Source organism: Otolemur garnettii, unplaced genomic scaffold, assembly GCF_000181295.1.
Source record: "Otolemur garnettii isolate 467f Iridium unplaced genomic scaffold, OtoGar3 scaffold00047, whole genome shotgun sequence".
NCBI classification, from domain to species: Eukaryota; Metazoa; Chordata; class Mammalia; order Primates; family Galagidae; genus Otolemur; species Otolemur garnettii.
The window spans coordinates 12,932,156-12,946,229 of NW_003852442.1; the positions used below are offsets into that span (position 1 = coordinate 12,932,156).

At 51.5% G+C, this 14,074-nt stretch overlaps 1 protein-coding gene across 1 annotated transcript in view; it reads right to left on the reverse strand.

Annotated features, from left to right (window-relative positions):
* Positions 1-3,011: 3,011 nt before the first annotated feature.
* Positions 3,012-14,074, reverse strand: part of WWP2 (WW domain containing E3 ubiquitin protein ligase 2) — a 156,490-nt gene continuing 145,427 nt past the window's right edge. Inside the window, exons 13-24 of the mRNA XM_003791397.3 lie at positions 13,319-13,447; positions 12,581-12,656; positions 12,306-12,377; positions 11,993-12,081; positions 10,105-10,264; positions 8,574-8,707; positions 8,146-8,286; positions 7,167-7,287; positions 6,748-6,852; positions 5,788-5,884; positions 5,213-5,285; positions 3,012-4,893 (exon numbers count right to left, since the gene is read on the reverse strand). Coding sequence (XP_003791445.1) covers positions 4,794-4,893; positions 5,213-5,285; positions 5,788-5,884; positions 6,748-6,852; positions 7,167-7,287; positions 8,146-8,286; positions 8,574-8,707; positions 10,105-10,264; positions 11,993-12,081; positions 12,306-12,377; positions 12,581-12,656; positions 13,319-13,447 — 1,297 coding nt within the window. The 3' untranslated portion in view covers positions 3,012-4,793. The remainder of the gene's footprint in view (positions 4,894-5,212; positions 5,286-5,787; positions 5,885-6,747; positions 6,853-7,166; positions 7,288-8,145; positions 8,287-8,573; positions 8,708-10,104; positions 10,265-11,992; positions 12,082-12,305; positions 12,378-12,580; positions 12,657-13,318; positions 13,448-14,074) is intronic.

The following is a 14,074-nucleotide window of genomic DNA, read 5'->3' on the forward strand; positions in this document are numbered from 1 at the left end:
AAAAAAAAAACAGGAAGATCACTTGAGCCCAAGGGTTGAGTTTGCTGTGAGCTGTGATGCCATGGCACTCTACCTAAGGCTACAGAGTGAGACTCTGTCTCAAAAAAACAAAAGTTACAAGTAACAGAAAGTGTGCCAAAGAAAAATCAGATGCTCTAGTCTGTACCAGTTGGTTGGTGCTTGACTTCCACAGACACGGACTATAGGAAAGTGGGATTCTGACTGTGGTACCTGAACCATCCTCAGACCCAGAGGCAGCTGGAGGTAAAACCAGATCCAGGGGTAGATTGCACGGAAATGGACTTAGGGAATCTGGACGACTGACTCAATTTTCCTCCCCAGGATGAGGCTGAAGACTTGCTGATGTTGAGTTTAGCTAAGCCAGCAGGAAAGCTGTTATTTGTAAGCATTCCTTTAAATGGATTGGTTTTTTTTTTATTATTGTTTATTTTTATTTATTTTTGAAACAGAGTCTCAAGCTGTTGCCCTGGGTCGAGTGCCATGGCGTCACAGCTCACAACAACCTCAAACTCCTGGGCTTAAGCAATTCTCTTGCCTCAGCCTCCCAAGTAGCTGAGACTATAGGCGCCCATTACAACACCCAGCTGTTTTTTGGTTGTAGTTGTCATTGTTGTTTGGCAGGCCCAGGCTAGATTCAAACCTGCCAGCTCCAGTGTGTGTGGCGGGTACCCTAGCTACTGAGCTACAGGTGCCAAGGCAGATCGGTTTTTTCGTTTTTGTTTTTATGCTTTCAAAGAAACAGTGTCTCACTCTTCACCCAGGCTGCAGTGCGGTGGCACAGTCACAGCACACTGAAACCTCCAACTCCTGTGCTCCAGCAATCCTCCCACCTCAGCCCCCTATAGTGCTGAGACTACAGGCATAAGCCACACACAGATCTAGAATATTTCTAGAAAGGTGACATGAGTCCCAATATAGAGAAGAGCAGTGGTAAAGCAAGAGCAAGCTTTCCAGATCTGGTGAGGTCCTACTGCATGTAAAGTCTTGCTGGCACCTGAGAGCCTCGTGGGGACTCTGGGTACCAAAGGTAATCATACTGCTCCCCACTTACAAAATAATTTCCTACCTTCTATTTGGCTAATTATATCAGGAATTTTATACATGTAGGGACTTGGGGCAGGGGCTGGTTCTCCCTGACTATCTAGTTTTACTTCAGACTAAGAAAAAAAATTAAGACTACAATAAAAGCAAAGGGAGATAATTACATACTGCAGTGGGAAGGAGCTAAGCAAGAACTAATTGCCTGATACTGCTCAGTAAATTGCATTTATGTGATCTGAGCAGTAGAAACATTTTTGTTCCTTTTCAGCTTTTAGAATAAATCTTTAAAGAAAGTACAGAAGATTTCAGTCTGATTATACAACAGAATGTAAACGTTAAAACTTTATGATATGGGCTTGGTGCCTGTGGCTCAAGTGGCTAAGGCACCAGCCACATATACCTAAGGTGGCGGGTTTGAATCCAGCCCGGGCCCGCCAAACAAAAACGATGGCTGCAACCATAAAAAAAAAAAAGAAAAAATAGCCGGGCATTGTGGCAGGCACTTGTAGTCCCAGCTACTTGGGAGGCGGAGGCAGGTGACTCGCTTGAGCCCAGGAGTTGGAGGTTGCTGTGAGTTGTGATGCCACAGCACTCTACCCAGGGGGACAGCTTGAGGCTCTGTCTCAAAAAAAAAAAAACTTTATGATGTGAAAGTCAAAGGCAGAAGACAAAAGAGGTCAGCCAGAGTCCAGGGAGCTCAGACCCCTTTCACAGGGGATGTGGCAAGAGATCCCATAGTAAGGGGGTCAAATTGGACCCGAAGGGCAATTTGGTAGGACCTGCTGGGATTTTTAAGTTGGGGGCCAAAAGAAGCCCCCAACAATGGTTGCCTCTAGGAGGGGATCAGGATGGTGAAAGATAGCTTTTCATTGTACACCCTTTGTATCTTTGAATTTTGAACTTTTAAATAATTTTTAAATAAAAATAAAGGTGTATAATTTTTAAGCAAAAGCAATCCAACTTTTAGGCCTGTGCACTACTGGAAGAGCAGTACCAGCACACAGACCTGCCCACAGGCATTTCCTGAAGCTTTGCAGCCACCAAGCAACCTGTGGGCCACAAGCCATACGCCCCTTGGGAAGGAGATAGGGCATGGGACAGGACCAGCACAATACAGATTATCACCAGTAAACAATCAAGTACATCTGTACTGACAACATGCAGAAAGGGGTCTCATTTCATGAAAGAAGTGAGTTGCGTGGCATGTGTAATAACCCATTTTTAGTATATTTTAAAAGCATCCATGAATATGATTTGTATATTTACCCAGAATGGTCTGGAAGGACCACCAGCAGCTGTGAACAGGCTCCTTCTGGAGGTAAGTGTGGGAGAAGGATTTGCACTTGCGGTCTCATTTGAATTTATTATGAGACATCTATACCAAATGGACTTTTTTCAATAATTTTGTCAAAATATAGTATTGCCCAGTCACATGAAAGAAAGGTCCTAGAGCTGGTAGGAGTGAGTTCAGCTGATGAACTCCAGGGAGGGGCACACCCTGGACTTCTCTGCCTAATAAGAGGCAATCAGGGCTCACTTACTTTCATGTCAAATGCATTCAGACCCATCAGCACGGTGAACACTTAAAGTGACACACACACACACAAAAAAAAGGCAGTGGTCTTCTGTGATCTTGAGGTCACTGTCAAAGTCCCCACACAAAAATGGAACTTGAGTGAATGACTGCCCAGAACACTCTCCCCTTAGCTGTTTTCCGAGGCCCACCCAACCCACAGCTTTCTTGATCTGCTCCCCACAGCAATTGCTCAAAGAAACCCAGGCCTGGCAGGGGAGACCGAAAGGGTACAGTGAGGCAGCTGACTAAGGGGAGCTGCTTTGGCTAATGATGCACAGGCTTCTCAGAACAAGCATGTCTACTCCATCCAGGTCCAGTGGCCACCTGTCTGGAGGACAAGGGTTTTGTAGTCATCCACACCAACACTACCTCCAACTGCTGACTGTTTATTGCACAAGAAACTGGCAATATCGAGGCAGGGGTGGGCATTACAAAACAATCTGGTGACCAACCCAGCGCTACCAGAGGGCACTCTGTACATACACTTCAGGTATACACATGAATATACTCACACACACAGACACACAAACACCGCAAGCCCGACACTTCCAAACCTCACACCAGTTCGCACCCCAGCCCACTTGACAGAGCGGCCTGCAAGGTGACATGCCACAGGGGGCACAGCAAGTGACTGGGAGGGACAGAAAAAGCTGAACTGCAGCAAGCTGGGCCACTTGGACCAGCACACAGCAGGTAGGCACAGGCTATACCCCCATGGGCCATGGAAGGACAAAGTCTGGGGACATGAGGCTGTCCTTAGAAGGCTCCTGTAAGCAGCCTGAGGGCCTGTTGGGGGTTCTAGGAAGCTGGTATGCAGCTGGTGCTGAGCACTAGAACTCTAGGGGCCTGGCCAGGGGGGACTACAATGATCACAACTCCCACAGGAGCAGGTTCACCCTGCAGATTTCAATGAACGACACGGTGACGCATGTTGGAAGCTGCTGCAAACTCCAAAAATCAAGTCAGGCCTTGCAGCAGCTCGGGGTCCTTCCAGTGGGTCTCATCTCCTGCATGCAGATAAAGCCACACACTGATGCAGGATAACCTGTCAGCTGGCCAGGATGAACATCATTCTAAACAGGGGACTATGGACCCATGGGGAGCTGCAGGGGCTGACAGGGAGACACAGTCAGACCCACAGCACACCCACGGCCAGGGCTGCCGGGGTGACTGCATCTAACAAAGGGGCTTCTTCTCTATTGAAGGCTGCAAAGTTGGGAGAATCGCTCAGGACACCAAGCCGTTCCTCTCTGCCAAGCTCCAGGCTAGGCCACTGTGAGGATAACCAGGCCAGGCATGCCTGAGCTTGGAACAGCTAAGTGGGTTCCTGAGAGGAGTGGCTGCTTGGGAAACTCTTGGACCCACAGCACTGGGTCCCTCAAGGTCCCAGAATACCTGGGGCACCAGATCCTTGACAGAAAATGAAAGCAGCACACCAAAAAACCAGAAAGCAACCCTACACACAAACGCTTCAAGTTTATGAATGAATAAAGAAAGTCTGAGGGAGTTTGCTGTGTCCAATCCACTGATACCCAAGCCTGGACAGCACTTTGTTTGCTGAGAAAGTGAACTGGCCAGCACTGAGTCCTGCTGCCCCACCTCCCCGGCTGGAGCCTGCTAGGGAAGGAGGTAAAAACGGCCTCGATCCAGAGTCCTTGCTCTCACACCTTCATTTTATATAGATGATTGGAAAAGTTCTATTTAAGACAGAACCTCTTTTACTGGTGAAGACCCTTGGCCTTCTCAGTCCAGAATGGCTACCCAAGCGGCCATTCTCTTTCTCCTAACCAACCTGCAAGGCCCAGGGCTTCATCTGCAGCCCTTTGGGAGGCGACACCCTCCCTCACACCCTCACGCACACCCAGGGTGGGCCCAGGGAATGGGGAGAGCTTTGCAGAGAGGGTCAAGCCCTCTGGACTTCACAATGGGTGGTGGGGCCAAATGTGACTGGGGGCTTTATTCTAGACTGCCACCTGCAGGTGGAGGGGGGCTGCAGGGCCTCCTGGGATCAGGCTCTTCTGCCACCAGCATGATGACAATATGGTCCCACGCAGGGCCACTGTCCAGGGGACCTCTCAAGGCTGCACAGCCCGTGGTCTCTCAAGCAGGGAGGACTCAGGACTATGTGTGCTGGGGGTGCAGGGTGGTGACCTCGTTACTCCTGTCCAAAGCCCTCAGTTTCCTCGATGGCATACAGCAGCTTTTCTTTAAGCTGTTCGTAGCTCTTGTAGGGTGGGAGATCCAGGCGGTTGAAACTGTTGAGAGGAAAGCAGGACCCTCAGCAGCGGGGGCCGGGGTCCTAACAGCCCACCCACCACCAGAGGCTGGGGCTTAGGGGACCTCCTGCTGCAAGCTCTGGACGATGGGGTACACACTGGGGAGGGGACCCTCGGGCAGCAGCTCCTAGCCTACTGGGATGAACCATTTCTGGTGGGCCAGGGGCCCAAGCACATCACAGCCCCATCACATCCCACAGCTATAACCAACTGCCGGAGTCAAGATTCAGAAGTGGCTGCCCCAGAGTCATCTGGCCTGTGGGTGGTCCCCCACCCACCACTGAGACCAGAGGCTCACCAGGTGTGGCTTCTGGGCAGCCAGGTCTCCTTGCCAACCTTGTCAATGCAAAACTTCTGTGGTCCATTACTGCCTATTAGCCGAGGTAAAACACAGCATAAGTCAACAGAAATGTCCCTTCCTAGACCAGAACCCTCACCCACAGTCAGGCCCAGCCCAGGACGAAGATGCCCAGCATTTCCCCCTGTCATTGACTTGCTTCAAGATGCAATGCCCCCAGCTCGGCGCCTGTGGCTCAAGCGGCTAAGGCGCCAGCCACATACACCTAAGGTGGCAAGTTCGAATCCCCAGCCCAGGCCTGCCAAACAACAATGATGGCTGCAACCAAAAAAATGGCCAGGCATTGTGGCGGGCGCCTGTCGTCCCAGCTACTTGGGAGGCTGAGGCAGGAGACTTGCTTGAGCCCAGGAGTTGGAGGTTGCTGTGAGCTGTGATGCCATGGCACTCTACCCAGGGGGATAGCTTGAGGCTCCGTCTCAAAAAAAAAAAAAAAAAAAAAAAGATGCAAAGCCCCACTGTCCCCTTGAACGGGCCAAGTCCCAGCTGGGGCACCAGCAGGCCCAGGGAAAACATACCGATGAGTTCGGCAAACCCCCCAACAGGCAGGCGGCAGGTTCCGGTCACAAACTGCAGCAGCCGGATTCTCTTCTCATTGTCCATCTCCTTCACCACCTAGAAGCCCACAAGTCAGGCACATCAGGTGGCCCATGTGGCCAGCCACTGTGCCCTAATGGGGAGCTCCCCAGGTCAGTAGGGCCCATCTCTGGAACTAAAAAGACAAAGCCAGGCTAGGCAAGGGGTGACAGCCACCAACCTGAGATACCTTAGAAGTGCTTTCTCTAAAAAGTTGTGCTTATGAAACACTCCCACTAGTCCACAGGACATGTCTGGGTCTCAGGGACACCTCGAGCCAGGTATCACCTCTTCCTATCCAAGTTCTGCCTTTAAAAATATACTAAGAATAGGAGTGACTGCTTAATGGGTACAGGGTTTCCTTTGGTGATGAAATGTTCTGGAACCTGACAGTGGTGACAGTGATACAACACTGTGACTGTACTACAAGCCACAGAACTGTGTATCTTAAAATATTTAAAATGACTAATTATGTTATATGATTATGTTATTTCACCTCCACAAAAATCTGTGACATATACACACAATATTTGCGTTCTGTTTCTTATTTTCCTATGTATGCTATACCTCACCATGACAGCAACAAAACCCATGTATATAAAGGAGTCAGTTTGTTATAAACAAGAGGACAGCTCATTCAGGTTTTCTGGAGCCAAGCACCTGCCTTCCCGTCCTATGGGCCGGAAGGGCATTACACAACCGAGGTTGGCTTCACGTCCACACACACACACACACACACACACATACACCCCTGGTCAGGCCCCAGCTGACCACAAATAACCTCCTGGCACATGTACCAGCCACAGACAGACCAGCTGTAAAAGCTTCTTTTGCCCCAAGACTGGGTTTGCCATCTCCTTCAGCGAGCTGGGGGGCAAGTGGAAGGTCAAAGATGGACGCACCTGCCAGAACCACTGGATCTGCTTGCTGTTCTTGGTGTAGTGGCGGTAGATGGTGTTCTTCTGCCAGTCACTCAGGTCTATCTCCTGCATGCCGCACAGCATCAGCTGCAGACGGGAAGGGATGGGATGTGCTCAGCACCCGAAACCCCTCCCTGCCCTCTGCCACTCACCAGCAGATGGAATAAGCCTGAACATTTTCAAAAAGCTCTTCTTGTTGGCAGCTTACTAATATGGACAAAGCAAGCCCCTGCTTTCTTAAAACCTGTGTCCAGGGAGAGGTGGGTGCTGAGGGCTCAAATCTGCCCAGCTGTAGAGGGGATTTTACGGGGCAGTTTCTGTGAGTGTGCAGCAAGCATGTCAAGGAGTAGAATCACTCTGGAAGCAAGGGGGTTCGGGGGCCCAGCAAACTCAGACCTCACCTCTAGCTCCTTCTCGTCAAAGTAGCGCAGCCACTCCAGTGGGGCCACCTCATTGAAGCCATCCAGGAAGGCTTTGGTCTGCTCTTCCACACCTCGGGTGAAGCGCCAGTCGGTCAGCAACCTGAGACCAAAGACCAGCCATGGGTGGAACTCAAGACCACATGTCTGTCACTACACAGCAGCAAAAATCAGCGAAGAACCAGCTTCTGGCAACCTGAACCCAGAGTGCTGAAGGGCCCCAAGTATAGCCTTAAAAAACTCACAGTGACCTGGAGATGCCTTGGTCTTTTTTTGCAAGGGAGGGTGGGGGACAGAGTCTCACTTCATCACCCTCGGTAGAGTGCTGTGGCATCACACAGCAAACTCAAACTCTTGAGCTCAAGTGATTCTCTTGTCTCAGCCTCCCAAGTAGCTGGACTACAGGTGCCCACCACAATGTCCAGCTATTTTTAGAGATGGGAGTCTCACTCGTGTTCACATTGGTCTCTAACCTGTGAGCTCAGGCTCCTTGGCTTCCCAGAGTACTAGGGTTATAGCCATAAGCCACTGCACCCGGCTGATACGTGAGTCTTTGATATCACCTCCTCCTCCTTCTCCCACCACCACCTCAGACATGTGGAGTATGGAGAATAAAGACGGAAGGACAGGCGTAGGAGCATGTGCTCCCAGCACACGAGACAGAACATCCTTTCAGTTAGGAGGCAGGCAGAGACACCTAAGCTTGATGCCTCTTCAAAGAAATTCAGCCCGGTGGTTTCCCCACGTGGCAAAAAAAAGAGCAACCTGAGGTTAGGAGCATAGGCCTCAGGCTCTGGCTCCCTCAGCCCACAGCATCACTGGCACCAGCGGCTGCCATCTGGGCAGAGGCAAACGGGAACCATGGGTGGCACTTCACGACAAGAGAAGGAAGCCTTTCTCTGCAACCACGTGCTGCCCTTTCCCCTCTCCGGGCCCCACGCAGCCCCTGCCAGGGACCTACATGATGTACTCCTCCTTGTTCTCCTCCGTGACGCGGATGCTCTCACCGCCTTCCTTCAGCTCATGGGTTGTCACCTTGCCCAGGATCTCCATGTCCTGGATGAAGTACAGCTCGAGGCCACACTCCTCCAGGTTGTTCTCTCTGGGGACACAGCAGAGCATGAGGAAGACGTCCACCTCAGCAGGGTCTTCCCTCCACCCTGTGCTCACTTGTGGCACCCACAGGCTCAAGTGGCCCAGAATCCTGGGTAGGAGATGGCTCCTGATGCAAGGAAAGAACTCTGGGTCTGCCCTCCAGGGACCTAGAAGCCATTCCTCTCCACCAGCTCTCACAGAATAAGTGCCCAGGGACCATGCCAGCAGCCACCAGTCCCCGCTCCCCAACCAGACACCTGGCTGCCCTTGGGCAGGGCAAGGGAAGCAACGCACTTGATCCAGACAATGGAGTTGTAGAACTCAGGGTCAATGGATTCCAAGTCCTTCAGAGTGGGTCTCTTGTTGAGCATTCGCTTGTAGAAAGGGAGGGTGAAGCCTGTGTCGATGAACTTCCCATGGTACAGAGCCTGGGGAGGGAAGAGCAGAGCCACTGGCCTCCCCGCACACCACCCAAGGCAGGCTCTTGGATGTGGGCTCAAAACCCTGCCCCCACAACCCACTTCCCTCCGTGGTAGAACCCCCTGGGCCTGAAAGGAGGGTCTGGGAAACTGTGACACGGTCATCCTGACTGAGATCTTGGGATGGACACGCCCCCTAACCCTGCAGAGCTGCTTGCTCAGGAGCCCACCTCCTGACCCACTGCCTGCCCTGTGTACCTACCAGCCTGGCCCCTGGTCTAGCAAAGGCCTGCCTCACAATCACAGAAAGAGCTTGTTCAAAACATCAAAACAGCTCCTGGTGGCAGCCCTGACTCACTGGCACTCAGGGCTGGGTGGCAAAGGCAGCCAAAAATAATGCAGACACTGCTGATGGGGAGAGCTGGTGGCCAGTGGTGAGTAATAGTCTAGGGTTTTGCTGGTCTGTCCTGTTGCAGCTGGGCCGGGAAGGTCTGTAGACCTGGGGAGAATGTGTGTCCTTCCAAAGCCCAGTACCTTGGCCAAGAACTTCCAGACGATGGGAAGGGCCATATTTAGTCACAGATTCATGGGGCCCTCAGGTCCTGTGAGGGGAGCCGGGTGACACTTGGGAAGTCAGGGGCAGAAGTGAAGGCAAGTTAACACCAAACATCTCAAACCACCAAATACGGCAGCAGGAGGGTGGGTGGCTCCCATGGCCCCCACTTCTTGATCTTGGCTCTTCACACTCCTAAGACACTCAACAGGAGTAGGATCCCCCTAACCAAATTCACATTGTGTCCCCATTTCTAGATCAACACAGATGCTGCAACTCCCGCTCCACACTGCGGGTCCATCTTCTGATGGACAAATGCCTCCTATACCTTGTGCCAAGCAGTCAACTAGGGTTCTGTTCTAACCTAGTGTCAATTCCAAATCCCCCTACCCCCAAAGGCCTCAGTCAGACAATCCCAAATGCTCCTGAGCAGGTTGTGGTAATGGTTTCCACTCGTCCTATCATCCCAACACCCTGACAGGCCGTGTACTTACTTAACATTTAGTGACCCAGAGACCCCGAGCTTCTGCCTGACAAGTCCTACACCAATTGACATGGGACACCCTTCAAAACCCTCAGGGTGGCCACTGAGAAAGCTCTGGTGTTTCCAGAACTGTCTCCAGCTTTTTGTATTTTTAGGGAGGAGTCCTGTGGGGATGAAGCCTGGGGCCCAGGGAGGGAGCACCTGTTGGGGGGTGGCTGTTCATTCCATGCTGCCTCCAGTGCACGGGCCCTCCCTCCTTGCTGCCTTTGCTGGAGCTCTCGGGGGAAGAGCAGAGGCCCCTGCTGCCCCATCACAGAAGGAAGAGGAAGAGGAGGAGGAGGCGGCGAGAACTCCTGGGACTACCCTTACCATGGCGATGAATCTGCCAATAAAGCGGAAGTAGGTGAGGTGGTCCGGGTTGATGGAGGAGGCCGGGTTGATCTGCAGGCAGTAATTGTTCTTCCCAGCATATTCAAACAGGCAATACATGGGGTTGAGCACCTCGTGGGACAGGAGGAAAAACCACTCCCTGTGAGGGAGAAGAGAGGAAAAAAACAAGAATAATGGAGTTATGACTCTCCACCAGTGTGCCTCGGGTAATCTGGAGACACGTGTCCTAGGGAGGAGAGCCTCACTGTGATCGGTTCTCAGGCCAACCTATGGTAACAGCAGGTCAGTGTGCAGAGCAGGCTCAGAACAGGGCAAACCAGGACAAGTGCATTTGAGGATGATTAGGAAAATCTGCACATGAGCCTGTCACCTCCCAGGTGGTGCATTTAGGACTTTATGTCACCATTTCCAGAGCTTCCAACGGCAAAGGAGCTCCTTGCACCCTGGGCCACCATGCACAGCTGTAAAGGCTGTGCACTGCACAAGGGCACTATGTTGAAGGTCATAGGCCTGCATGTTTATTATAACAACTCTCCTGCTTTGCTGGTGCTGTATGAATAGCAACTACCCTGCTTCTACCCTACCTGAGTCAGCAGCACAACGTAAATACATGTTCTTGCTCCTGATCCATGAAAACTCTATAATCCATGCTGCCTTCAGATCATAAACCTCACTCCCACCACCAGCTCCACCACAAGCACCTTAGTTCCCTGGCCCCCCCACCTCCCCTTCCCCAGACTGTGTGACCATACCCTTCCCCACACCTCCACGCAATCATCTGACCAACACCCACGCCTGAGCATCTATTTGTGCCCTGGGGGATAAGCCTCAAGCCAGAATCCAGAATCCTTTTGGGCTTAAGCTAAAGCAGCAGGGGGACATCCCAGAAAGGCCAATCCCTGGCTGCTGGGCTACTTGTGGCTGGGCAGACGAGGAGTCCTTCAACGCAGAGGGTGCCCCGGTATCCTGTCCGTGGTTCTACCCTGTGGTAGAACAGCATGACGTAACCTACCATAGGGTAAAACCACTGGCAGGACACAGAGAGAGAGACACACACAGGGCAGGAGCCACACCAGAAGCCCACCAAGCAGAGCCTGGAGAGGAGGTCACCACGGAAAAAGAACAGTCCATCCACAGGGGCCAGCACAGAGGGCAACACCACCAGCGGACAGAGGACCAGAAGCACGTTAACCCAACACCAAGCAAGAAGACATCCCCCCACCATGAGAGGTCTGTGAGCTGAGAGGTTGCCAGCCACGGGCCAGGACATTCCTTCCCTCTGCCGGGCCCTTCTGCCCTGTTGTCTGAGGCAGTGTTTTCCAGAAAGCTGTTCACTTTTGTAGGCTGACTAGGGTGATGGCAACACAAAGCTCTGGGCTCATTTCAGGGCACATCAGTCGTTGTAATTTTACTGACCCCATGCATATGACACGCAGCTAAGCATTAATCAAGGACACCTCATACACACTGAGACACCTGGCTTCACCTGCCCCAGCTGCCTTAAAGAAGGGAAGCCCAGGGCTAATTTTAATGGACCTGTTTTGGACTGGTTGTTAAAGTACAGAAATAATAACATAGTGGCTGTCATAAAGCACAAAAATAAAAACAGAGCCACAGTCCTGAGTCCCTCCCCCAGGCTCCTCAAGTCTCCCCACAACTATGGGGCCAGTTCTGGCCAAGAAGGAGACCCCAGGACCCTGCTCTAGGCCCATATGGATTCAGGATTTTGAATGTCTCCCCATGCCCACTTTCAAAGATGCACAAGAACTTCGGACATGAATGTGAGCAGGGAGGCAGCTGCCTGGCTGCAGGAGCTTACAGCCTCCTGAGGCAAGCACAGGGCAGCCTTCCAGGGCACTCGGCTCACCTGGCGATGCCCCCGTAGTCCAGGCCCTCCTCACCGCGCATGATGATGTAGAGCCGGCGACGCAGATCATACGGCTTCATGTTCATGATCTGGGGAGACAGAGCGAATGGCCAGCCTGCCACTCTCTTGTGAGCAACAGGCAGGGGACAGGAAGGGCATCCCCTAAGGCCTGCTCTCCAGCAGACAGGGTCACTGAGGCCCAGGCCTTGGACATACAACAGAGTGGGTGTGACAGGCCATGTGAGAGAAGAGGGACTGGTGGAGGAGGGCTCTTGCTGGTTCCTAGTCTTAGCCACCATAATTACACTCTAACCTGTTGGAAAGAATCCTCAAATAGTGTCTGCCTGGAAACATTGATCTTCACATGGCTTGGCAGAGCATTTGACTGAAAAGAAAAGGGAAAGTAAAACTTCAAATCAGGGTGAAAAGTAATTTAGATCGAGTCTCTTGAATGTATGAATAGGCATTCCCAACATCCCTGGGCCAGGAGGGCACGCAAACAGTCTAATATCTGCCCTAGGCTGGGACATCAGGCCAAAATAACTGCACAATCCCAGGTGCCATGGGAGTCCCAGGACCCAAACTCACATGGCAGAGGAAACGGAACTGGTGATACTTCCATCGAAAACTTCGATCATAGGCACCAGGGGAACCTTGCTTCGTCCTGGGAAAAGCAAAGATGTTCCAGAATCTATGTGATTTCTCAAAAAATGAGTAATTCGTCTTTGTTAACCCTAAGGAAAGCTGATGCTATGTTAATTTAAAGATGAGTAAAGGAAGGCATAGATGAAAGCAAGCGACTGCTGTTAAGATCTTTGAAAAGTAGGCTGGGCGCAGTTGCTCACACCTGTAATCCTAGTGCTCTGGGAGGCCTAGGCAGGTGGGTCACTTAAGCTCAGGAGTTCGAGATCAATCTGAGCAAGAGGGAGACCCCATCTCTACTAAAGATCAAAAAAATTAGCCAGGCACCATGGCACGCACCTGTAGTCCCAGCTACTTGGCAGGCTGAAGAAGGAGAATCACTTGAGCCCATGAATTTGAGCTAGGTCGATACCACTCCCCCAAAAAAAAGTCTGGGGAAAAAAGTATCTCTGAAGAGTAAAAAGCAAAATATAGAAATAAAGCCAGGCCTCTCGCTTTTAGAGAAATACATCCAGTCCAGAGTTGCTCTGAATAAGCAGGATGGTCCCTTCCTCTCTAGCTCCTTTGGTGTGACACCAACACTGGACACCAGAGGGCAGCAAGAGCAGAGGGACACACCACAGGGCCCCAGGGCCGGCCTCCCTGTGCTCACTGACACTGCCGTAGCCTGTGCCAGGTCCTTACCCTGACTCAAACCCTGGGCGAGGATCCTTAAATGTGGTGGTACGGGTGTTGTGGTCCACAAAGTACCGCACCCCCTCGCTGGTGTATTTCATCTCCCAGCCTGGGGGCAGAGCTGGTTCCTGGATCATCCTAAGAACACAGGAAGAGAGGGGTTAAAGGCTGTCCACCTTCTGGGCCTTATTGCCTAGGAGCCTGGGGACCCCAAAGTGCTGCTCTGTCTCTGCCAAAGGACAGGGACCCATCATGACCCCATTTGTGAGGACAGCTTTGCAGCACAGAGAGGTCATTCACTATCCAAAAACCAACCCTGAGTGACAGCATTGCATTCAGCAGCCACCAGCAATGCTCAGACACCAAGTGGCCCATCCCAGCTTCTCCTGGGATGCTGGGGAGCCAAGGAGATAGGCTGCCCACAGCCTGCACAATCAGGGCAAGAGTCAGCAGCACCTACAGCAGGGCCGCTGTCCATCCACCAAGGTATATCTAAGGCAGTAATTTTCAACTGGTGTCCCATGAAAATTTTTTAAAGATCATTAATTAAATTATTTTCAAAAGGAATTCAAAGCACAATACATACATTCCTGTTTTTTGGGTTTTTTTTTTTTTTTAGTAACATAATTTAAGTATGTCATAGAAGTTTAACTACAGGTTCAAGTGTGCCGTCAAGTAAAAAAAAGGTTGAAAAACACTGATCCAAGGAGCTACTTTCAAGCTTCCATTAGGCCAACAGACATCTATAGCATGAGAGTCTCAGGG